The sequence below is a fragment of the Scyliorhinus canicula genome, chromosome 19, assembly GCF_902713615.1.
Source record: "Scyliorhinus canicula chromosome 19, sScyCan1.1, whole genome shotgun sequence".
In the NCBI taxonomy this organism is placed as follows: Eukaryota; Metazoa; Chordata; class Chondrichthyes; order Carcharhiniformes; family Scyliorhinidae; genus Scyliorhinus; species Scyliorhinus canicula.
Genome location: NC_052164.1, coordinates 64,042,130 through 64,068,323, shown reverse-complemented (window position 1 = coordinate 64,068,323; position 26,194 = coordinate 64,042,130). Strand labels below are relative to the sequence as shown.

The following is a 26,194-nucleotide window of genomic DNA, read 5'->3' as shown; positions in this document are numbered from 1 at the left end:
TATAACCGTAGTAAGGCTTACAATCATGGAGTGTTTGGAGCACAGGAGGCCATTTGTGTCTGTGTCTGTTCTCTGCAAGAGTAATCCAGCTAGACCCACTCCCCTGCCATTTTCCTACAGCCTAGCAAAGTTTGTCTCTTCCTATCATTATTCAATTCCCTTTTGAAAGCCACAACTGAATCTATTTCCACCACACACTCTGGCATTGCATTCCAGATCTTAACCACTGATTGTATATTTATTTTAGAGTTGCTTTTGTTTCTTTTACCACACCATAAATCAGCATCCCTTCATTCTTGATTCTTCTACCAATGGGAGCAATTTCTCCCTATCTACTCTGTCCAGACCTCTCATGATTTTGAATGTGTGGTCAGCACTGCTGCCTCACAGCACCGGGGATCCGGGTTCAATTCCGGCCTTGGGTGACTGTCTGTGCGGCGTTTGTACTTTCTCCCCGTGTCTGCGTGGGTTTCCTCCGGGTGCGCTTGTTTCCTCCCAACCAAAGATGTGAAGGTTAGGTGGATTGGACATGATATATTACCCCTTGTGTCCAAAAGGTTAGGAGGAGTTACTGGGTTATGGGGATAGGGTGGGGGCATGGGCCAAGGCAGGGTGCTCTATCCAAGGGCCGCTGCAGACCTGATCGCTGAATGGCCTATTTATGCATTATAGAGAGTCTATGATTCTATGTCTATAAGATTTCCTCTCAAATCTCTCTTCTCTATGGAGAACAACCCCAGCTTCTCCAATCTCTCCATATGATTGAAGTTCTTCATTCTTGGAAACATTCATGCAAATATTTTCTGGTTGTTAATATCTTCACATCCTTCCTAAAAGGCAGTGCCCAGAGTTGGAGACAATGGGCGGGATTCTCCAATAATGGGGCTTTGTCCCCACACCCGTGAAAAAATGCGTGCGAATCACTCTGTACTTACCTGGGAGAAAGTTCAGGGTGATTCTATGATTTGCAGGGGGCTCCTCGCAGTTCTGGCTGCCGATACGGGCCCTGCACGTCTGGTCAGGGATCTGCACATGCGCACGGTGGCAGCCTGTGTCGGCTGCTCCGAGCGACATGGCCGACCCACACCGCAGACCGCCACCAAGAAGGTAGAACCAAGAAGGCACCCCCCCCGACAGATCACGCGTGCCCACGATCATTGGCCCCTGATCAATAGTCTGGCCGTCCTGGAGGTCCACCCCCCCCCTCGGTGAATGATCCCCCTTCATCCCCCCAGGGTGGTCGCGGACTGAGTATAAAGCCGTCATGCCAAGTGCCCGCCGGGTGGAACCATGAGAGAACCACGCCGGCAGAACTGGGACAGCTGCACTTGGTGAATCGCCGTGGGAACCTTTTTCGATGGCCCTCGACTGGCACCGCATCGACCGCACGCACCCGATTGGTGGTGATTCTCTGGGGACTGGAGAATCGCAGGAGCGGAGCCGGACCCGATCTTGGGTTTGATGTCCATGCTCCGCCCCCGTGCCGAGCCCGATTTCAGCGAGGAGGCCCGGAGAATCCCGCCCACTACTCCAGTTGAGGTTCATTGAATTCCAACAATGCAGAAGGAGGCCATTTGGCCCATCTGGTCTGTACCAACCTTCTGAAAGAGATCCTACCTAGGCCCATCTTATCCCTGTAACTCCACCTAACTTACACATCGTTGGACACTAAGGGACCATTTAGCATGGAAACCGGAGCACCCGGAGGAAATCCACGCAGACCAGGGAGAAAGTGCAATTATCCAAGGCCAGAATTGAGCCCGGGTCTCTGACGATGTGAGGCAGCAGTGCTAACCACTGTGACACCGGGCCGCCCCTCTTTTAACTCTGTTTTGAATGAGTTAAACTCTCACCTCTTGTAGATAAATGCCACAAATGTTTTAGACAGGTCCCTGGGTAAAGACCTGTGCGTAAACAATTGCCTGTTTTTTTACCGCATGTGACCTCACTTCAAAACGTACTCCATTGCCAATTGCATGAATATTCTGAGCTCCTGAAAGGTACTTTATAAATGTGTGTCTTTTCTTTTCAATAAAGAAATGCTGACATTTAACGCCAGATGCCTTTGAACTGGAGCTTGATGCAACCTTTTCCAACCACAGTGCAACTACAGTTGAACTCTAATTGACATGGAGCTGTGTTTACTTAACAACAATTGGATTTTGTGGCCTGAGAAAGGCATTGCTCCACCTTAGTAGCAAATTGTATTACCTGGCACAGCACCCCTTTTAATATCAAAGAATGATGCATCTAACTTACTGTAATGCCACCTGAAATTAATGGCGACAGCTCCTTTACTTTACCCTCTTGAAGGTACAGCATGATTTCTACTCAATTAGAATTGTTCATTCTTAGAGTAAAACCTTGGAGTAGGCCCAGATATCAATGAGAAGCAACCTTCTGCATTCTCATGAAAAAGGATAAAAATGCAGAATTTACATCTGTCCCTCCAAGATCTGCTCATAACGTACAAGCTATTTGAACATCTGGGAGGCTGAGGGGTTGAAGAATGGCCAGGATGTAACACACTAAGAGTTCGACCCTAACTGGAGGAGGAGAAGGAATAGAAGAATATAATAAGCACCAATCTTGAGATTGGGAACGTGTTTGCTTTGAAAAATAGTAAGTCCCTGTCTGCAAATTAGAGGAGGCAGTCATGAAATGGAGAATAAGAGGGGCCTAATAACACCTATCGACTCACTTGAGTTATTGTGGCACTGTCGTCTCAAAACATGTTGGATAACAAAGGAAGTTAAGAGTTTGATATGCCCAATCGATTTAAACCTTGTTGAATAAAATCTTGCTTTGCTATTATAACCTCAGAAATAACCTCACCATTTTCCCAACTTGTTTCAATCAGTTTGATCTTGGTGGTCCTTAATTTTTAAATTAATAATAAAGAATTTGCATTTGCAACACATCTTTCACAACCTCATGACACATCAAAGCACGTTGCAGCCAAATGAAATATTTTTGTTTTGTAATGTTTGATGTCGGGAAATGCAACAGCAAATTTGCAAACAACAAGGTCCCACAGGCAACAATGCGATAAGTGGCCAAGTAACCACAACGAGTGGGTGAGGTGACTAGGTGCGTGTTCACTGGAGATTGAAAGCTAGATAAGTACATGAGGGAGAAAGGAGCAAAAAATTATGTTGATGGGTTCAGATGTAAAAAGTATGGAGCACAAACAGCAGCACAGACCACCTGGAATGAGTGAATTGTTTATGTGCTGTAACTTCAATGTAATAATCTGGTTTTTGTGATTTTGGTTGAGGGGTAAATAATGACCAGGACATTCTCTGTGGAGACCTTCCCTACTCTTCTTTGTGTAATATTATGGGATAATTCATAGCTACCCTGTGCAGACCATTTTCCATTTGAATACAACATGAATTTCTTTGTGAGTGTTGAAAGTTTCTATTGAAAAACATCTCTTCAATGACTACTGTATTACTCTCAGTTTACTGCCTCATTTGAAAGACAGCACCTCTAACAATGCAGGACGAGCAGGTTGTAGATAGATATAGATAAGCTGAGTGAGTGGGCAAAACCTGGCAGATGGAGTATAATGATGAAAATGTGAATTGTTCACTTTGGCAGGAAGAATAAAAAAGCAGAGTATTACTTCCAGGGAGAATGTCTGCAGAATTCTAATGTGCAGAGGGATCTAGGTGTTCTAGAACAGTGTTCTTCAAAGTCGGGGGCGCGACCCGCGGATGGGTCGCGGGCGGGTGTCGGGAGGGTCGCGGAGCCGTTGTTCGCGAAGGTTTCAACTTCATCTAACAGGTTCCATTGCAGGAGCCTGAACGAGGGCCAAAGGGACCCAAAACCATTTCCTCCATTTTTGGCAGCAGCAAACAAGGTAAGAGAAAATGGTAGATCGTGCAGGTCGGCCGGCGTGGGTCCAGAAGGTCGGCCGGCGTGGGTCCCGAAGGTTGGCCGGTTGGTAAAAATGGGTCCCCGGAAAAAAAGTTTGAAGAACACAGTTCTAGAACATGAGTCACAAAAAATTATTATGCAGGTACGGCAAATAATTAAGAAGGCTAATGGGATGCTATCCTTTATTATAGGAGGAACTGAGCATAAAAGTAAGGATGTTATGCTTCAGTTGTACAGGGCAGTGGTGAGACCACATCTCGAATACCCTGCGAGTTTTGGTCTCCTTATTTAAGAAGGGAAAAGCAGTGGAGGTTGTTCAGAGGAGGTTTATCAGGTTCATATCTAGATTTAACATGTTGTTTTATGAGGAAAGGTGAAGAAAGGGTTTGACCACTGGCATTTTGGGCAACTTGATTGAAATACATACGCTCCTTAAAGATCTTGACAAGGTGGTCATGGAAAGATGTTTCCTCTTGTGGGTGAATCCATAACTGAGGGGCACTGATTTAAAATGGCCATTTTAGGATCGACATGAGGAGAATATTTTTCTCTCAGTGGGTTGGCGACTTTGGAACGCTCTGTTCAGAAGAGGGTGGAGGTGGAGTCATTGAATATTTTCAAGGCAGAGGTAAATAGGTTCTTGTTGGGAAGGGGAATCAAAAGTCATCGGGGTGGATGAGAGTGTGGAATTTGAACCACAAACAGATGAGCCATGATCTTACTAAATGGTGGCACAGGCTCGAGGGGCCAAATGTCCTACTTCTGCTCCTAATTCATATGTTCATTCACTCAGCACATAAAATATAACGATTTGAGTATCCTATTCATGCAAAATAGTACAGGATTCCTTTTTCATTCCACTCCCAAGTCTGTGAGACTTTTTGTCATGGAAGTGGTGACCCCCTGAACCTCTAGTTAACAGCCCGAGCCTCTTCACCATTCATGAAAGGGCATGTTTTAGACTTCCAGACCTCAATCTCCCTGACAGCAAGCAAGCACAGGAAACCTCCCCCAAAAATAATGAATACAAATATTTCATTTTTCTTTCTCCTTAAAGAAAAGACGAATGAAATGAGTAATGTTACTCGTCTTCTAAATTGTGGTTCAATGGAATCTGCCTGGGTAGGCTGCAAGGACAGTGACATTCCAGCAGAATTATGTCAACTAATCAGGAACACATGAGTCCCGTTCACTAAATAGAACTTTATTAAATTTAAGCCTATGAATTAAGCAATCGGAGCTAGAAAGTAATGTAATTGCGTTAAAACACTACACCATTATCTATGAAGAAGACAGAAGTATAACCCAGCTGCAAATTCATCCAGACAAATCCATCCCATGTTTGGTGAACTGGAGTACTGGTACGCCGGTGTACTAATTACTGGTGCACTAGTTATTTGTATACAAATTAATGCTGTACTGGTGAATTGGTTCCTGGTATATTGGCTACTGATGTACTACATACTAATGTACTGGTTCAACATACAGTATGGTTCAACATACAGTTTTACTGATGTCTGAGGCCATGCCAACTTAATCAATATCACTGCAGGAGCCTGGGACTAGAGGACAAATGATGATATCCAACTCACACAGTCTCTGTCACACATGAAATCTAGGAGGGCTAATTTAGTACAGCGTAAAGCTCACATCACATTGCTTTGTTATCCAAGGATTACTGAGGTTATCGCAGAATTTATGGAAACAATGCATGGGAAGAGATTGATTACCCTGGGCTCATTTTCTCCTGCAAAGAGAAGGCTCAGAGGGAATATGATGGATATTTTTGAAGTTCTGAACAGTTTGGACAAAATTGGACACTACAAAGCTTTTTATAAAATATGAACCCCAGGGGTTATATTTACCAAACTGAAGACATCAAAGGAAAACCGTAAATGCAGATTGGCCTTTTTTACTATAGGAATATGAGGAACCTATTACAAGCAGAGGATTAAGACATATTAATAGTTTTCAAGAAGGAATTAGACAGGTTCTTGTCAACAAATGAGATTCAGTGGTTATGAAAAACATTATTACGGATAAGGGGATTAGATGGACTTCGCCTGCCTCGAACTGTTACTATGTTAGAGCATCAGAAATGGTTCCCCTGTTAAAAGTCACTGACTCTTTGCAATTTAGCAATGTTGAATTTGGGTTCTGTTAAAAGCAATGGGCTGCTTCAAACCGGTGCTCATAACACAAAGTTACCCTTAATTCAGCACTGAAGTTCAAACAGAAAATGCTGGAAATACGTGGCAGATCAGGCAGCATCTATGGACACAGTAAGAAGTCTTACAACACCGGTAGCCTGGTGGTTAGCATAAATGCTTCACAGCTCCAGGGTCCCAGGTTCGATTCCCGGCTGGGTCACTGTCTGTGCGGAGTCTGCACGTCCTCCCCGTGTGTGCGTGGGTTTCCTCCGGGTGCTCCGGTTTCCTCCCACAGTCCAAAGATGTGTGGGTTAGGTGGATTGGCCATGCTAAATTGCCCGTAGTGTCCTAATAAGTAAGGTTAAGTAAGGTTGATGGGTTACGGTTGATGGGTTACGGGCATAGGGTGGATACGTGGGTTTGAGTAGGGTGATAGTTGCTCGGCACAACATCGAGGGCCGAAGGGCCTGTTCTGTGCTGTACTGTTCTATGTCCTATGTTCTGTAACACCAGGTTAAAGTCCAACAGGTTTGTTTCAAACACGAGCTTTCGGAGCACTGCCTTCTATGGAGAGAGAGGGAGATAACCTTTCAAGTTGATGATCTTTCATCAGAACTGGGAAAAGTTAGACATGTTAGATAGGTTTTGAGCAAGGGGTGGGTGGAACAAGGACAAGAGAAGGTCTGTGATAGGGTGGAAGGAAGGATTGAATGACACAAGAGTTGGTCTTAGTCCAGGACCAAAGGGAATGGTGATGGAGTGAGAAAAGAAACAAACAATGTGCCTAGAGCAGGAGTTCCTTACTGAAAGAGGTACAAAGAGAAAAAATGAAACTTGCAAAGAATAGGAATCAAAATGGTGGTAGTGATAATACATTCCATGCACCACAGTATGTGTTCTTATTAGTCTTATTTCACACACCCACATCCCCATAACATCAGTAAGACGCCAGCTATACAGAGGGTGAATCTACTCAGCATTGCATTGAGCCACAAAGTGGCCAATAGTGAGGTGGGGGTGGGTGGGGGGGGGGGGGGGGGCTTTTTGCTTAAATCATAACTAATTGGCACTTCCATTCAGAGATCAGAATTATTGCTGCTGCTAGATTTATCACATTAGTTCAGTACAGAGTTCACTCGGTTAAGGAACAGTGAAGAGATGTTGTGGGAAGCTTCACTTAAGGCAATACCCGACCAGTGTAGAGAGACCATTACTCTGGATTGTCCTTGCCCTGAGAGTGTTTGATGGGGTAGTGTAGAGGGAGCTTCACTTTGTATCGAACCCAGGGTAAAATATCAAAGATTTTTCTTTTTAAATTCCCCTAAGATTTAAAAGATTGGCGGTTATGAATATCCTTGCTCCTTCAGACTAGGTTCAATGTACACTGTGAAACAGCTGTACATATTTGGACAGCATCATACAGGCGGATCCAGGGGATCTGTTGACTGGTGGCTGTGGTCAGGAGGGAAGCCGAGCCAGGATTCTCATCCCTCACTTTGACACGCACAAGAAAAATTGCGGCTTATTTTCAGCAATTTTGTGTTGGCTCCAAATTAAATGTTTCATTGGTGGCTCCAATGAAACAAAGGGGTGGGGAACAGAGTGAATATGAAGGAGAGAGAACAGAATGAAGATGGTGGAAAAGAGGGAGGGTGAGGGTGCAGGAGGAGAGTGAATGAGAGAAAGGGTGGGCGGGAAGAGAGCAGAAGGAAGGTGAGGGGGAGACTGAGTGAGATGGAGAGCGGAGGGAGGGTGAGGGAGCAGAGAAGAGTGAGGGAACGGAGTGAAGCTGAGAGAACAGATGGAGAGCTCGGAGAAACAGGATGAGGTAGAGAGGACAGAGGAAGGGTGAGGGAGCAGAGGGAGGGTGAGAGGGAGACAGTATAGGTACAGAGGGAAGAGGGAGCATGAAGGAGCAGAGGAAGGCTGAGGGAGCAGCGGAAGGGTGAGAGGGAGACAGAATAGGTACAGAGGGAAGAGGGAGAATGAAGGAGTAGAGGAAGGCTGAGGGAGCAGAGTGAGATTGAGAGGGAGACAGGATGAGGTAGCGAGAGCAGAGGGAGGGTGAGAGAGAAAAGGAGGGTGAGAAGGAGACAGGATGGGTAGAGAGGGAAGAGGGAGGGTGAGGGAACAGAGGGAGGGTGAGAGGGAGACAGGATGGGTAGAGAGGGAAGAGGGAGGGTGAGAGAGTAGAGGGAGGGTGAGAAGGAGACAGGATGGGTAGAGAGGGAAGAGGGAGGGTGAAGGAGTTTGATGGAGCAGAGGGAGAGCAAGAGGGAGACATGATGAGGTTGCGAGAGCAGAGGGAGGGTGAGAAGGAGACAGGGTGAGGTAGCGAGGGCAGAGAGAGGGTGAGTGAGCAGAGGGAGGTGGGGAGAAAGACAAGGTGAAGTCACAGGAATAGCAGGAGAGGGAGCGGGGGGGGGGTTGAGTGGTGGGGAGGGGAGAACGGGTGAGGAAGAGGGAGTATGAGGGATAGAAAGGAGGAAAAGGGCAAGTAGTAGAAGGAGAAGAGGAAAGGTGAGGGAGAGGGAAGAGTGTAAGGGAGGGGGAGCAGAGTGAGAGGGAAAAGAGTGACGGTGCTGGTGAGGGAGGAGAGGCTGGATGGGGGATGGGGGGGAGGGGGAAGGATAAGGGGCAGAAAACATTAGAGATGTTTTGTTGATATTTTGAAAAGCCTAAAACTGAGTTCAGAATTCTTGTGAGGTTGCAGGTGTAGTTTAACCAAAAGCAACAACAATTATCAGAAAAAAGTCCCAATGCATCAGCAATGCCTCTTAACCATCCACCTAGCTACAGGTTGGGGCAGAGCAAAAGCAAGGGTCTGCATCCTCGCCCATTGCAAACCATGGTGCATAGGCCTGGGGAACTATGGAAGGAACTAAAACCTAGACTAGGGAATAAAGGGATTGAATTTCAGATAATACATTCCATGCACCACAGTATATGTTCTTATTAGTCTTATTTCACACACCCACATCCCCATAACATCAGTAAGACGCCAGCTATACAGAGGGCGAATCTACTCAGCATTGCATTGAGCCACAAAGTACCCAATACTGAGAAACTGGCCATTCATCGCATTTTGATGTGCATAACCTGGAGGAGTCCCTGAACACTAAACCCGTTGGTTGATGTGACATTTCTACGGTGATGAGTCACTGTAGAAAAGGAAGATGAGGAACGGGCCTGGCCTCTGTTCGCTGCTTCGAGCTCAGGCAGTCGTACAGAATTATGGAGAGGGAGTAGGAGGGGAAGAAAGTCAACAGGTTGGCCATCACAGATATCTGCTTACCCTTGACCATATCCTGCATGTGTGAATGTTGAATGGGGGGGTGCAAAATCATACACACAGACACACAAACAAGCTCATAGATAGACACATATACAGACAGAGACACACACACAGACACACAAACAAGCTCATAGATAGACACATATACAGACAGAGACACACACAGACAGAGGCGCACACACACTGGCAGACACACATGCACACTGACGCACACACACAGGCACACACACACACACACTGAGGGGTCTGTGGGTTGAAAAGCCAATACAAAAGCCTCTCATGTTAGCCATCTCTTTCAGTAAAGAAGTATTTGCTGGGGCACATGTGGAGCTCCATGCGGCTGATGTGGTGCAGCGAACATCGCCTCTCCAGTGTCCGCCTGCACGCATTCAACACAAGCTGGGTCCAGATGCCCACTGAGATGCCATTCAGACCAGCCCCAGCACACCAACCTCCCTGATCGCCCTCACTGAGGTTCGCTCAGCGATGCGCTTGCTGAGGGGGAACGATCTACAGGACTGACTACAGGACTGACCGCTATTCGGGCTGCAGTCAGAGAGCCCCATTTGGCCTTTCCCTCGCGGGGGGAGCCAGTTTGCTGTTGTATGTTAATGAGCCCGAGGTTGAGCCTATTTTGGACGGTATATTAAAGCTCGGATGTGATGTCAGCAACAAGACAGGCAGAAATATTAGTGAGCTTCCGTGGCCTGGCTGTGCTCTCGAAGCTGCTCTCTGCTACAGCTGCTTCCTTTCTTGGCACAGCACAGACTCTCTGCAAATATGTAAATGTCCCAAAACCCCAGCTCTCGTGTGCCTGGACCTTGCCTGTTCACTGGACCCTCTTTTCAGTTCTGAAGTCTGTAGTTGTCATTGGAGTTCAAATTAATCTCCCTCTCTACCTCCCTCCCCAGTCTGAGAGCACATTGACACTGGTCTGATCGTTCGGAGGGGATTCTGGCTGGTGTTCTATAAACCAGCACTCGCCAGAAAGGAGACTCTGTGCATGGTTTGCAACAATAAGCCAAACACGTCGACTCCCACAGAGGTAGTGGGTGGGCAGACGATAAAACACAGCGCGAGTAGGGAGCCGGTTCCTGGAAATCTTGCTGCAGGAAGAGGCTGTCAGTGTCACAGGCGACGAACGACCTGGTTTTAAAAATCTGAAATGAAATGAGCTGACGGCGAGATGGCAAGCATAGTCCTGTCAAAGGCAGCTTGCAGCAGCCCAGCCTGTACCTCGGGGTTGCTATCTGCTGGTGTTATCTGGACTCCTTCTCCAAAACAAGTCACGGTTCTCACAATAAAGAGTGGCCGGGAGAGACACTTTGATAGCGTGTTTTAGGCGTTATGGAAATATAAGACTGATCCCGACAAACAATCCACTTTCTGACTTAATAAGGCATTCTCACCCCCAATACACTCTTTAATGCTACTTTTGAGTTGATAAAGTCCCGCACAACCCAGAGGCTGCCTGACGTATTTGGCACAAATCCATTCCTGTGAGTGTGACCCCCACCCCCACCCCCTCACTTGTGGATTTACACCGTGTATTGCTGCTTGGGACCTTCCAGCCAAATCCCAGGGAAAGTTTGCCCATCAACTCCTCCAGCTGTCAGGATGGGATACACCTGCAGCAGGGGTCTCGGAAACCACCCCACCCTCTTCTCCAACCCCCACCCCCCTCCTTACAGTAGCCGCTATAACATAAACTAACAGCACTGAGGCATCCACCACCCCCAATACCCCCTCTCCGCCCCCCCCCCCCCCCCCACTCCCCACCCCCACACTCACAGAGGTAAATCACAGAGGGCCAGGAATGGTTCAGTGGATCAGAACATGTTCTCTGGATGGACACTAACACATTCGAGCTGTGTCTATAAGAGCAACAGCCCAAGAAACGTGAAAGTCTGGGGCTAAGCCATAAAGCACATCACTGACTGGTGGGGTGGGGTGGGAGGGTTGAACACAGTTTTAAACGGGAGAGAGATTCCAGTTCCCGGCCAGGTCTGCACCGTCCCGGTCACTCCCACTGTCACTGAGACAAGGTAAAGAGCCTCGCTCCTGGTACCTCTGCCCAGTTCAGCCCAGAGTGACAGTTCTCCAGCTCGTCGCCAGCTTCAAACTCAATGTTTAAAAATAAACCCGTGGCAGGATCAACGCATGACATTAAAAAAAAATAATATTCACACAGGAAAGGGACCCCCCCCCCCCCGCAACTTTAAACAGCAAACGCAAACCAACATTAGAGCCAGAAGGAAGACGCGTCCTCAACTTGCCCACACCGAGTGACAGCTCGCAGCCTGTCCCATTCACACATCCCCAGAGAGGGAGAGCAGGGCTAAATCCGCACTCCGAACTCACCCTCAGTCTTCTCCGTCTTAATGATGGTCAGGATCGGCTGCTCTACGGCTGCCTTCATCCTCCTCGCCTCAGCCCGGGAGTGGAGACGAAGCAACACTTTAGAAAAATGGATGCAGAGACGTTTGAGGCGTGCTGCTGGCTGAGGTCCTGTTTTCTCTCTGTGTATTATCTGTGTGTGTTTGAGTGGATCTCACTGCTCGAGTCTCAGTTGTTCGCTCACACAGGGCGTCTCTCAGTGTCTCTCAGTGTGTTGGGTGGGTTTGACTCGCATCGAACTGCAGTTCAGCCCACAGGCTGCTGCCTCAGCTCACACAACTTTTTTAAAAACTTGTCAGGATCTCAGTGAGGGCTCCCTTCGCGACCAGCCTAATAATTAAATCTCCCCCCTCTCTGCGCTGGATTCAGGCGGATGTGACGCCAGGCTTGTTTCTGTTTTTTTTTTCTCTCTTTCTCTCTGTCTTTCTTCTGGGGAAGTGTGTGCGTTTTAACAGATTACAATCGCTGTTTCCTCTCTTCCCATAACCTTCCAGACCTTCAGCCTCATGTGTTTACACTGAAATATATTTGAGGGAAAAAAACTGAGAGTAATCTGGGACCTCTTCCCAGCTGTAAGCACACAGCTGGCCAGCTGCAGCTCTGGGAGGGAACAACATTAAACAGAAAGCTATCAACATTTTACACATCTGTATACATGCTTAACCCTGCCACACTGCCTCCACTTCAACATGTATTTTCGTAATCCAGCCATTCCCACACACCTTGAAGGTGATTTAATTCTTCACCTTTTTTTTAAGAGTCTAACTTTCCCCAATATTTCAGTTACTACAAGTTCTTTTTAGTTGCGTTTTAAGCCTCCATCTGACATCAGGCTATCTCCTTCTTAGTGCATGTGAAGGAGAATGCAGCAATCCAGGGACACTTGGTGAAGAGAGCAAAGCCTTGCCACTCAGCCTCTCCCCGAGGCATTGGCCCTCTTCTAGGTTCCACTGAGCTTTTGGCTGCCCTTTTTTTCCATCCCCAGAAATCTGTGCATCCCATGGGACCCCAAACTGCAGGCATCACTGTTTGTCCAGAGGAGGTGTCACAGCCAATCCTAATTCCATCTCCATTCAACATCCATTTATGGACTTTCCAATAATGAATCGACAGACATACAAGTCCAGGTTCATTTGGCCCAATGGCACCAAGGTCATGTTTTTTATAGATATTTTCAGACAATTTACAGTGCAGAAGGAGGCCATTCGGCCCATTGAATATGCACCAGCCCTTGGGAAGAGCACCCCACTTAAGCCCACGTCTCCACCCTATCCCAAAAGCCAGTAACCCCACCCAAACTATTTTTGGACACGAAGGGCAATTTAGCTTGGCCAATCCACCTAATCTGCACATCTTTGGATTGTGGGAGGCAACCAGACCACCCGGAGGAAACTCACGCAGACACGGGGAGAACCTGCAGACTCTGCACAGACAGTAACCCAAGCTGGGAATCGAACCTGGGGCCGTGAAGCAACTGTGCTAACCACTGTGCTACCGTGCTACCCATTGGCCAATTAGTGTATCCAAATTAGGTCAGCCAAGTCAGCAATGGAACAGGGTTTGGAGTTGGGAGATTCTGAATTGAGATAGCTCCAATACAACTCACGCTAAAGCAAAACTCTAGAGCTACCAGTAATCCGAATAAAAACAGAGAATGCTAGAAATACTCAGTAGGGCTGGCAGGATCTGTGGAGAGAGAAACAGAGATGCCTATTTCAGGCTGATGATGAAAGGTCACAATCTGAAACGCTATCTCTGTTTCTCTCCCTCCACAGATGCGGCCAGACCTGCTGAGTATTTCCAACGTTCTCTGATTTTAGCTCTTTGACTTAAGAACTGAGTCACCAGGGGAGCAAGAAGCGTTTACTTTACATCAATTACTTTCATACGTTGCTTGTGGCTCATCTTCTACCTGAGGTATAGTTTTGACATTCAGTTTCTAAACTGGCGTCTGATTTTAAGGCAACTGCTCTGATGGGAATATACAAGTGATTCTGAGGTTAAGGAGCTGTAACTACTAGAATATCTGTGGGTCCAGGTCAATGACTGGCAAATACCGCGCTTGCTTGGGGTCAGTTAACGTAGGTGGCTGGTTTGTGATGCTGAGTGACGGCAACAGCACGGATTCAATTTCCATACTGGCTGAGGTTATTCATGAAGGTATGCTAGCACAGTGGTTAGCATTGTTGCTTCACAGCGCCAGGGTCCCAGGTTCGACTCCCAGCTTGGGTCACTGTCTGTGCGGAGTCTACACATTCTCTCTAAGTCTGCGTGGGTTTCCTCCAAGTTTCCTCCCACAGGTCCCGAAGGATGTGCTTGTTAGTAATTTGGACATTCTGAATTCTTCCTCAGTGTACCCCAACAGATGCCAGAGTGTGGCGACTGGGGGATTTTCATAGTAACTTCATTGCAGTGTTAATGTAAGCCTACTTGTGACACTGATAAAGATTATTATTATTCTCAGTCTTGTCTCGCACCAGAGTTGTGGAGATCCTCAGGTTAAACCACCAGTCAGCTCTCTCTCTGCCAAAGGGGAAAGTAGCCTCTGCTTCTCTGTGACAGTGGCATCACTTACATTTTTCTGCTGTGCTTGCTCACATGTACTGGCCCCGGTCACCGAAAACTTTGATTTTAAAATTCTTGTGCTTGTGTTCAAATGCCTTCTGGCTTCATTCCTCCCATCCCTGCAACCCTACAATCTTCTGTGAAATCTGGCTTCCTCCAATTCTGGCCTCTCCGTAACGTCCATGCCCTACTATTGGCAGGTGTCCATTCAGGTATTGAGGGTCCTAAGCTCTGGAGGTTTCTCCCTAAACCTTCACCATTCCTTTCCCTTCCAGATGTTCATTAAAACCTACATGTCTGGCCACCACTTTGGTGAACTGTCCTCATTCAGCTTGCCGTCCTTCTTTAGCTTGATGTCAAAGGTTAAACTGCTGTGGAGCATCATGGGATGCGCTATGTTGAAATGATCATTTTTGTTGGTAGGACCCGTTAGGTTTGGAAGTGTGTGGTGCAGAGCAGTTGGCCCTGGGTTGATTTGTGGTTAGTCAGCAGTTAGCTGAGAATTTAACGAGGAACAATTTTCCAGTTGTGTGCTGTGGTATCCTCTTTCACTGGGAGTGTATGCTGAGGGGGAAAAAGCCCTATCTGAAGAATTTTCGAGCAGAAATCACAGGACAACATTCAGGAGGGGGCATTCTGGATGATTTTCATTTCCTGAGCCCAGGTGTGCCTCATTCACTGACTGGAGTTGGATCAGCTAACACAGCGTCGATCAGTACTCAAACCTTCCAGTTTCCATGGCTTAGTATTGATCAGCCATTATAGGGCAAAGTGCTTTGCAAGCTATATAACCATGGCTAATGACTTCTAATCATATCTGTACAGTATTATCGTGGAAAATATGTTGATGGTTGAAAATTTGCATTAATAAAGTTCAAAAATACTTGTCATGTTATATTGGTCTAAAATTGAACTGTTTAGGTGACAACCAAGGCTTCCTCTTGAGACACAAGATTGCGAGTTCAAACCCTTCTCCAGTTACTGGACAGTATAATCTCAGCTGACACTTCAGTGCTAAATTGAAGGAGGACTGCAGGGTCAGAGATGGCACCTTTTCAATTAGGACCTTGTCTATCTTCTTAGATGGGTGTGAAAGATCCTAAGACGCAATTTGAGGTAGAGCAGTGGAGTTATCTTCAATGTCCCTGGGGCAGCAGGGTAGCATGGTGGTTAGCATAAATGCTTCACAGCTCCAGGGTCCCAGGTTCGATTCCCGGCTGGGTCACTGTCTGTGTGGAGTCTGCACGTCCTCCCCCTGTGTGCGTGGGTTTCCTCCGGGTGCTCCGGTTTCCTCCCACAGTCCAAAGATGTGCAGGTTAGGTGGATTGGCCATGCTAAATTGCCCGTAGTGTCCTAATAAGTAAGGTTAAGGGGGGGGGGGTTGTTGGGTTACGGGTATAGGGTGGATACGTGGGTTTGAGTAGGGTGATCATGGCTCGGCACAACATTGAGGGCCGAAGGGCTTGTTCTGTGCTGTACTGTTCTATGTTCTATGTTCTATGTCCCGTCCAACATTTATCCATCAACCAAAAATCACTAAAAATACAGACCATTTGGTTATTTCTCACATTGCTCTGAATGGGAGCTTGCTGTGTGAATATTGGCTGCTGTGTTTTCTACATTACAGCATTCATTGTGTTTCCAAAGCTCTTAATTTACTGTAAAATGCTTTAAATCCATTTTGAGATGAGCTGAGTCATTGGAATGCTCCAAACCCGGAAGAGAGAAAAGCAAGATGTTCAGGGAAATAAATAGATGCATCTCAGAAGCAGTACGCAGCAACAATAATGCTACAGAGTTGGGTCAGAAAGACCAATTGCAATGTTTGCAGTCACAGCACACAATGACTCAGCTGGTTGATGCCATAACAACAGGTTAATGCGGAGGATACAGAACGGTGGTCGTGCCAATATGGCACAAACAAGTTAAACCACAGCTGACTGATAGCTTCAAATCAGTAAGAAAGAACATAGAACATAGAACAGTACAGCACAGAACAGGCCCTCCGGCCCTCAATGTTGTGCCGAGCCATGATCACCCTACTCAAACCCACATATCCACCCTATACCAGTAACCCAACAACCCCCCCCTTAACCTTACTTTTATAAGGACACTACGGGCAATTTAGCATGGCCAATCCACCTAACCCGCACATCTTTGGACTGTGGGAGGAAACCGGAGCACCCGGAGGAAACCCACGCACACACGGGGAGGACGTGCAGACTCCACACAGACAGTGACCCAGCCGGGAATCGAACCTGGGACCCTTGAGCTGTGAAGCATTTATGCTAACCACCATGCTACCCTGCTGCCCTTAAAGAAGGTATATATAGAACCTACTGCATTCTCAGAATATTCCAACATGCCACCCAATATGACATTTGAAGTGTAGTCACTGCTATGGAGGCACAAATGAGATGAATTGATTTTTGGTGGTGCTGCTTGAGGAGAGAACGGCACAGAACCATTCGCATCCACCTCAACATAGCAGAAGTTCTTTAGGAAGTAACATTGATTTTCAGCTTGCCACCTACCCATAGACCTGGAATTGTGGATCATCTGCCCATTATAGAAATTGCCTGAATTATGTTGCCATTTTCATTTCCATTGACTTACTAGCAAATTGTTTTAAATGAGTGGTCAATTTGAAATGTCAGTTTTATGTCAGATAGTTAGTTCAAAATCCACTTCAATGTCCCATTCGAATGACAGATGCCCTGAGAATGCAAGAGTCCCTTAGTACTGCCCTGGGGAATTTCTTTCGATGGCATTTTGAGTCCTGGAATCTGGCTGGACAAATACTGCTCAATCAGAACCAAAAAGTTTATTGAGTTGAAAGTTTAGGACTATTACATTTTTGGCACTTCGGAGGCTCCACAGTGTGTGTGGTCAGCACTGAGCAGTGAAAACCTGGCTTCCATGACAGTGACCACAGAGGCGGTGGCATAGTGGTATTGTCACTGGACAAGGAAACCAAATACCCAGAGGGTAAGCACATTCAAATCCCACCATTGCAGACGATGAAATGTGAATTCAATTAAAAATCTGGAATTAAAAATGTCTAATGATGACCATGAAACCATTGTCGATTGTCGGAAAAACCCATCTGGTTCACTTAGGGAAGGAAATCTGCCGTCCTTCCCTGGTCTGGCCTACATGTGACTCCAGACCCACAGCAATGTGGTTGACTTTTAACTGCCCCCTCAAGGGCAATTAGGGATGGGCAAGCTGGTACAGCTTGCGATGCCCACATCCATAGAACAAATTTTTAAAAATTAACACCTGTCTATTGTTAGCTGTTTAATTTGACCCTGGCAGTCTGCATACTAACTACAGAACTTTAAATGTCAGGCATTAACCTTCGGACAGGGTTTGAGAAATATTGATTTGACACTTTTGCTCATATTCTCTCTGCAAGAATTTTTTTTTAAAAATAATTTTTATTGAAAAATTTTGAATTTATACAATAACACACCATAGTAAAATACCAAAAATAACAATAATATTAACAATCATAAACATTCGCCCCACCCCCATGCACAACACAGCATTTTAACAACAACGCAAATTAACACAATATAAAGTTACAGAATAGAAACTACAATAAGGAACACCCCCCCCCCCCCCCCCCCCCCCCCCACCCCCCGGGTTGCTGCTGCTATTGACCAAGTTACCTATCTTTGCGCCAAGAAGTCCAGAAAAGGCTGCCATCATTTATAGAACCCTTGTATTGATCCTCTCAGGGCAAATTTGACCCTTTCCAGTTTTATAAATCCCGCCATGTCACTGATCCAGGTCTCCACACTTGGGGGCCTTGCATCCTTCCACTGTAGCAGAATTCTTCGTCGGGCTACTAGGGACGCAAAGGCCAGGACACCGACCTCTTTTGCCTCCTGCACTCCCGGCTCTACCGCAACTCCAAAAATCGCGAGTCCCCACCCTGGTTTGACCCTGGATCCAACCACCCTCGACACCGTCCCCGCCACCCATGACACCATCTCCATTCTTTTCCACGCCGCCCCTCCCCCCTCCATCACCCATTTACGCACCATTGACACATTGGCCGCCCAATAGTACCCCAGAAGGTTGGGCAGCGCCAGCCCGCTTCTATCCCTTCCTCGCTCCAGGAACACCCTCTTCACTCTCGGAGTCCCATGCGCCCACACAAAGCTCAGAATACTGCTAGTCACTCTCCTAAAGAAGGCCCTGGGGATAAAGATGGGCAGGCACTGAAAGAGGAACAAGAACCTCGGAAGCACCGTCATTTTGACGGACTGTACCCTCCCCGCCAACGATAATGGCAGCATGTCCCACCTCTTGAACTCCTCCTCCATCTGATCGACAAGTCTGGTGAAATTATGCTTGTGAAGAGTCCCCCAGTCCCTGGCCACCTGCACCCCCAGGTACCTAAAGCTCTCCCCTGTCTGCCTAAGCGGGAGCCTACCAATTCCTTCCTCCTGGTCTCCAGGGTGCACCACAAACACCTCACTCTTGCCTAAATTTAATTTATAACCTGAAAAGGTCCCAAACTCAGCTAGCAACTCCATCACCCCCGGCATCCCTCCCACTGGGTCCGCCACATACAGTAACAGGTCATCGGCATACAACGACACCCTATGTTCCTCTCCACCTCGCACCAAGCCTCTCCACCTCTCTGAATCACTCAACGCCATCGCCAGCAGCTCGATTGCCAGTGCAAACAACAAGGGGGACAGGGGGCAACCCTGCCTGGTCCCTCAGTAAAGCCGGAAGTACTCCGGCCTCCTCCTATTCGTGGCCACGCACGCCATCGGGGACTCATATAGCAGCCTTACCCATCTAATGAACCCTTCACCAAATCCAAACCTCCCCAACACCTCCCATAAGTACCCCCACTCCACTCTATCGAAGGCCTTCTCTGCATCCAGCGTCACCACTATCTCTGCCTCCCCCTCAATCGCCGGCATCATGATGACATTCAACAATCTCCGCACATTCGTGTTCAGCTGCCTTCCCTTCACAAAACCTGTCTGGTCCTCGTGCACAACCCCGGCACACAGTTCTCTATCCTGGTGGCCAGGATTTTTGCCAGCACCTTAGCATCCACGTTGAGGAGAGATATGGGCCTGTATGAACCACACTGCTGGGGGTCCTTGTCCCTCTTTAAAATTAACGAGATCAGCGCCCGCGACATCATCGGGGGCAAAGTCCCCCCTTCCCACGCTTCGTTGAGTGTCCGCACCAGCAAGGGGCCCACTAGGTCCACAAACTTTTTATAAAATTCCACCGGGAACCCATCCGGCCCCGGTACCTTCCCTGACTGCATCTGCCCGATCCCCTTAACTAGCTCCTCCAGCTCAATCGGCGCACCCAACCCCTCCACCTTCTCCTCCTGCACCTTCGGGAAAGAAAGCCCATCAAGGAACCTCTCCATTCCCCTCCTCTCCCCAGTTGGCTCCGACCGGTACAGTTCCCCGTAAAGGTCCTTGAAGACCTCCTTCACCTCTACCCCCTTCCGCACCACATTCCCACTCTTGTCTCTCACTCCAGCAATTTCCTTAGCCACATCCCACTTGCGGAGCTGATGAGCCAGCATCCTACTCGCCTTTTCACCATGTTCGTACACTTCCCCTAGTGCCTTCCTCCACTGTGTCTCCGCCTTTCTAGTGGTCAGCAAATCAAATTTAGCTTGCAGGCTGCGCCTCTCCCCCAACAGTCCCTCCTTTGGTGCCTCTGCATACCTCCTGTCCACCTCCAGCATCTTTCCCACCAGTCTATCCCTCTCACTCCTCTCGCTCCTCTCCTTGTGTGCCCGGATGGATATCAGCTCCCCACGAATCACTGCCTTCAGGGCTTCCCAGACCATCCCCACCTGAACCTCCCACGTATCATTCTCTCTGCAAGAATTGAGCATGAAATGAGTTTTCCACTGACTTATTTCAGCTCCTCATCTCACAGAGAAAAATCGAATCCGACTGCTACTAATTGGTAATCTCACTGAACTAGGAAATGGAAAGTCAACCACACTGATATAGTACAACTTGGGACAGATGATAGGGGTAGACAAGTGAGAGAAATCAAACTAGTGCTATCATGCCATGAAGTGTTGAGAGACCTTTACAATGTAACTAATTCATGCTGTGCCAGGCCTGGTAGTACCTAACACTAACAAATTGGAAGGTAACTCATTCTTCAACACGGATAATGTAGCCTTTTTAATTTAAGAATCAATAACCAAAAATGTATCACCTTAACTGGAATAAAAATATGGGGCGTGATTCTCCAACCCCCCGCCGGGTCAGAGAATCGCCCGGGGCCGGCATCAATCCCGCCGCCGCCGTGTCCCGAATTCTCCGACCCCCGAGATTCGGTGGGGGCGGGAATTCGCGCCACGCCGGTCGGCGGGCCCTCCACAGCGGTCGGCGGGCTCCCCGCGGTGATTCTCCAGCCCGCAGTGGGCCGAAGTCCCGCCGTTGAAAAGCCTCTCCCGCCGACGTGGATTAAACCACCTACCTTACCGGCGTGAGCAGGCGGCGCAGGCGGGTGCCGGAGCCTGGCGATCAGGGCGATCTGACCCCGGGGGGTGCCCCCACGTTGGCCTAGCCCGCGATCAGGGCCCACCGATCGGCGGGTGGGCCTGTGCCATGGAGGGCACTCTTTTTCTTCCGCCTTCGCCATGGTCTTCACCATGGTGGAGGCGGAAGAGACCCCCTCCCCTGCTCATGCGCTGGGATGACGTCAGCAGCCGCTGATGCTCTGGCGGATGCGCGGACTTACGCCGGCTGGCGAAGTCCTTTCAGCCCCGGCTGGCATGGCGCCAAAGGCCATTCACGGCAGCCGGCGGAGTGGAAACCACTTCGGCGCGGGCCTAGCCCCTCAATGTGAGGGCTTGGCCCCTAAAGGCGCGGTGACGTCCGCACCTTTGGGGCGACCCGACGCCGGAGTGGTTCACGCCACTCCAACACGCTGGAACTCCCCGCCCCGCCGGGTAGGGGAGAATCCCGGCCATGGTCTTTACATTTTTCTTCCATGCAATGAAATCTCAATTGCAGTTTGCACAAATGAAACCGCCCTGCCCCCAACCACTTCAACCATACTATCTGCCCTTAAAAATACAGCTTCAGACAGACCTATGAAATTATTTGCATGGCTCTGGACATTTTGAATTTCACAGATCAGTAATACAGCCATAGGAAAGTGGTAGCACTGAGAGAGGCCATTGAGGCTTATGGTGTCTCTTTATAATTCCATTTTCCAACTCCTGGCCCAAAGCATTGCAGGTTCCAGTACATCCGGTCCACATCCAGGGACCTTTTAAATGAATTGAGTGTATCAGCCTCAAACATCAATTCAGACAGTGAATTCGAGATAACATTTTGTAAATCTTTTCTGTAATCTCTCCAGAGCAATTATGACCTTCCTATAGTAATGTGGTGACCAGAATTGTGCTCCAACCAGCATTTTATTCAGTTCCATCATTACATCCCTGTATTTTAATTTAATACCAGTGACTGAGAGCCTAACGACCGGTCCCACCATTAGGTTCTACGATCGGCCTCATCAGCCGTAAGGACCCACAAAGCCCATGACCAGTAAAATACAGCTGTTTAGGTGGACAATCATACTCCTTAGTGAGTGATCGCCGAAGAAGATTCAATTCCTGATCCAATTGCTTTCTTCACCACCTTATCCATCTGTTCTGCCTTCTTCAGGGAAATCTGCACATGAACTCCAAAGTCTCTCACTTCCTCTACCACTCTGAATATCCTCCCATTTACTGAGTCTTCCAGTGCTTTGTTGCCCCTCCCCAAATGCATCACCTCACACTTTTCCGATTGAATTCCAATTGCCTCTTTTCCGCCCACTTATGGGACACAGGAATAGGACTGCAGTGGTCATGGTTTTAAAAAAATAATTCAGTTTTGCAGGGCCGGGATCTTTTAGGATCCAGAAGGTAAAACTGTCCAGACAAATGTGTTTTTCAGTCTGGGCTTGGGAGTTGAGGTCCGATCTGGCATCACTTGTTTTGACCACAAGTAAAGGCAGTTTTCCTTCCCAGTAAGATAGGTTTAAAAAAGAGTAATAATAGTTGAAGCAGAACAGTCTTGTCTGAAGACAAAGAAGAGGCTGAAGCAACCCAGTTGAAAAAGCTATTTGAAGACATTCATCCAGAGTCTGAAGGGATTCTAACCGGAGCCCAATCTGTTCTGTAAGGCAAGTACCTTGCTAATTTTAAACTGGATTGAGAGTTATATGTTTATTTTCTTGGTGTTTAATGAAGAATTGAGTAGTAGTGTTTAAACGGTAATTGTAAGCTATTCTTTTAGTTGTGCAGTTAAAAAGTTTAATATAGTATCATAATAAAGTTTTGTTCTAAAATACCAAATCCCTACTTTTTCGTTCAATCGCTCCTGGAGCGAATCATTCTTTTCGCACAATCTTATAAAATAAACTAAAATATTGGGGTTTCGGTCCAGTATCCGAGCCACTGTTGGGGTCTGGTCTGGGATTGTAATACCAATGTCACCGGTGTTTAGTTTAACCAGAGTTGATGTAGGAACTAGAGGTTGGCACTGTGTCTGATCTGAGGGTGAGGTGGTGCTTTCTTCAACAGTGTGTGTTAGTGTCGGGGTTGTAAGAAAGGTCAAGCCATGACATTGCAGGGGTAAACCTGGATTTTTTGCAGGCCCTGATTCCATTCTTCCACCAGCAACTGGCCTGCGTGTCTCCTTCAGATAACATAATCTCTGGTCTGAACAGTATAAGAGAGAGGCCCAGTCTGTGCAGGGATTGTGGCAGGAACCCATTTCTCCACTGTGGACTAATTCCTAGCAAAACACCTTGTCCTTGGTGGAAAGCCCTTTGCTTTCCCGCTATCCCATTTGTGCTTGATGTTGCTGTTGTATAATCTCTTTAGTTTTCAGATGTTTCAACAGATTGAACATAGAATATAGTTGTCTTTTCATCATTACTAATGCAGGAGAGGTCTTGGATGTGGAATGTGCAGTATTCCTACACAACAGTAGAATTTTGCTAAGATATTTAATCAGTGAATCTGGTTCCTTGGTTGCTCGAGAGGTATGTTTTATAGTTTGGTCGGAACGTTCTGCTAGTCCATTAAAATGAGGGTAATATGGTATGGACTTAATATGTTGAACACCATTCCCTTGCAAGAAACTTTTGAATTCTTGTGAGACAAATTGAGGTCCATTGTCGCTTGCTAGTCGTTCAGAATCCAAAATGACTAAACACTTCCAGCTAAAAGCAAATTATTGCGGATGGTGGAATCTGAAACGAAAGAGAAAATGCTGGAAAATCTCAGCAGGTCTGACAGCATCAGATTGCGCGCATGTGCGGTGGATTCCTTCCCCGCGCCGGCCCCGACGCAACATGGCATAGGGCTACAGGGGCCGGCGCGGAGCAAAAGGGGCCCCCAGCCCGTGAGGCCGGCCCGCTGATTGGTAGGCCCTGATCACAGGCCAGGCCACAGTGGAGGCCCCCGCCCCCAGGGTCGGACCCCCCTCCCCCCTCTCCCCCACTAGGCCGCCCCCAGAAGGATGCATGTCGAGATCCCGCCGGATAAGACCACACATGGACGGCGCCGGCGGGACTCGGACTTTTCTGCGGCCACTCGGCCCATTCCGAGCAGAGAATCGCCGGGAGGACAGCGGAGAGCGGCCCCTGACCGGCGTCGCGCCAACCGCGCCAGCGCCAATTCTCCACTCTCCGGAGAATCGGCAGACTGGCGTCAGGGTGGGGTTGCGCGATCGGCGCGGGCTGGGAGAATCCCGCCCGATATTCCCATTTGAGAAGTCTGACAACTATCTGGCAGTGATAATCTTGAAAATCCATCCGCATTACCATGCCGACTTGACTTGTCGGTACTTAATGGCTTAAGAATATGCAGACTAAAGCAATGGCCATCTTTGCATTGTATTTGAGGTAAATGACGGAATTCCATGTGTGATCCAAAAATGGTAACTAATGGATGATGGTCCATCTACAATGTGATCTTTGTCCCATGCAGGAATTAATGAAATTTCTTTCCTCCAAAAATGATCCCTAATGCTTCCCTTTCAATTTGGGAGTAATCACTTTCAGCTTTGCTCAAAGTTCGGGAAGCAAAAGCAATGGGTCTTTCTTCACCCAAAAGCATGATGTGAGAGACCACCGCTAGTACACCATAAGGAGATACATTGCCAGCTAACTACGGGTAACATGGGATCAAAATGCATGAGAGCTTCAGATTTAAGTAACGCTTCATTGGCTTGCATGAAAGTGTTGCTGAATTGATTCAATCACTTCCACTTCTTCTTCTGGCACAAGAGGTTATGTAATGGTTTCAGAATTGTTGGCAAGTTTGGGACAAACTTCCCATAGCAGTTCAATAATCCTAAAGAATGACATAACATGACATTATTATGCAAATGCATATTGAACTCTCTAATCATGAGCAGTTTCCACCCTTAAAACTGTCAGGTTCAACATTGCCAATGAAGGACAATATTATTCCAGTCACCACCCTCGAACTGGCTTTCAGAAGTCTGCATGTCAAAATATTCCTTTTCTAGAATCAATCACTTTCACTTCAGCACTGAAATGGGGCTAGAGTCAAATCTGAAAACTCCTTTCATCCCCCATTCAAAGCTGCAATAATTGTCAGGTCTGACAAATTTGAAACAGAACGCAACTCACCAACTTAAACATAATAGTCTGACTCACTCCACTGAGGCCGCACAATGGCCACGTTTTCTGCACTGAGGAGCTCTGCATGCCGGAACTCCTCAGTGTAGCGAGGGATCGGGATGTCCCGATCTCTGGAGCCCCAACGTGACCCCCGACCACTCTTCAAGCCATAAATCACTATGAAGAGGTCCCCCCCCCCCCCCAACCTCTCCCCAACCCCACCCCCTGCATCCCCCCTACACTCACGCAGGGCACCCGGCCCGATCGCCACAATGTGGAAGATTCCAGCTTGGCACCTTGGCAGTACCAATGTGGTACCCTGGCAGTTCTCCTGCCAGCTGGCTGGGCCACATAAACACCTTGGCAGTGCCAAGCTGGCACCAAATTGCCAGGGTGCCAGGGTGGCAACAGCAGTGCCAGGGTACCACCCTTCCCAAAGGGCAAGCAGATGGGGGCCTCTGATCCCCTGCGAGGCCCCCACAAGCGCTGTTCCGTCTGGTCTCTGTTTGAGGAAACAAGTACTGAACGGTGCTCGCCCGAGGTCTCCGGGGAGAAGGTGATAGATCCCAACTCCTTGGGTGCTGTCTCGCTCTAATATGTAGGTTTTCTCACAATGGGCGGGAATTATATCGCAACGTCTCATGCGATTGCATTAGATCTCAAGAGGGGTTGTGAATGGATAGACTCCAGGAGCAGGGTCTCCCGGTTTCTATTGACTACTTTGCGCCATGGCAAGCTTGTTTTCAGGCACACTGAGGCCATTCAATTACATACTATGTGTCCATAGTTCTTCAATGGGGATTACTACAACAAAATCTAACCCTGTCCTCTGCCAACAACACAAACCTACTAGACTACATTAAGTCAGGTGAAGTCATAGGGCAGTATGGTGGTGCAATGGTTAGCACTGCAGTGTCACAGCGCCGAGGTCCCAGGTTCGATCCTGGCTCAGGGCCACTGTCCATGTGGAGTTTGCACATTCTCCCCGTGTTTGCGTGTGTTTCCTCCCCACAACACAAAAGATGTGCAAGGTAAACTGTACATGCTAAATTGCCCCTCAATTGAAAAAAAATAATTGGGTACTCTAAATTTATAAACAAAAGTTAGAGGAATATGCGTTAATTTCTTCTGGCCTACCTGGAAACAACTGTGGAATTTAGACCACCACCCCACAGGAGATTAGCTAACTCAGAACTGGGCTTGAAATATGCAATAATGCTAGATTATGGGCGGCACAGTA

The 26,194-nt window shown here is 47.7% G+C and overlaps 1 protein-coding gene across 3 annotated transcripts in view; it reads right to left on the bottom strand.

Annotated features, from left to right (window-relative positions):
• ets1 (v-ets avian erythroblastosis virus E26 oncogene homolog 1) overlaps positions 1–26,194 on the bottom strand; it is a 144,259-nt gene that overhangs the window by 70,816 nt on the left and 47,249 nt on the right. Inside the window, exon 1 of one of the 3 annotated variants that reach the window (XM_038779064.1) lies at positions 11,689–12,164. The exons of the other annotated variants lie outside the window; for them this stretch is intronic. Within the exon in view, the coding sequence (XP_038634992.1) occupies positions 11,689–11,746 (58 nt within the window). The 5' untranslated portion in view covers positions 11,747–12,164. Of the gene's footprint in view, positions 1–11,688; positions 12,165–26,194 lie in introns of those variants that run through there. 3 annotated transcript variants of the gene reach the window in all.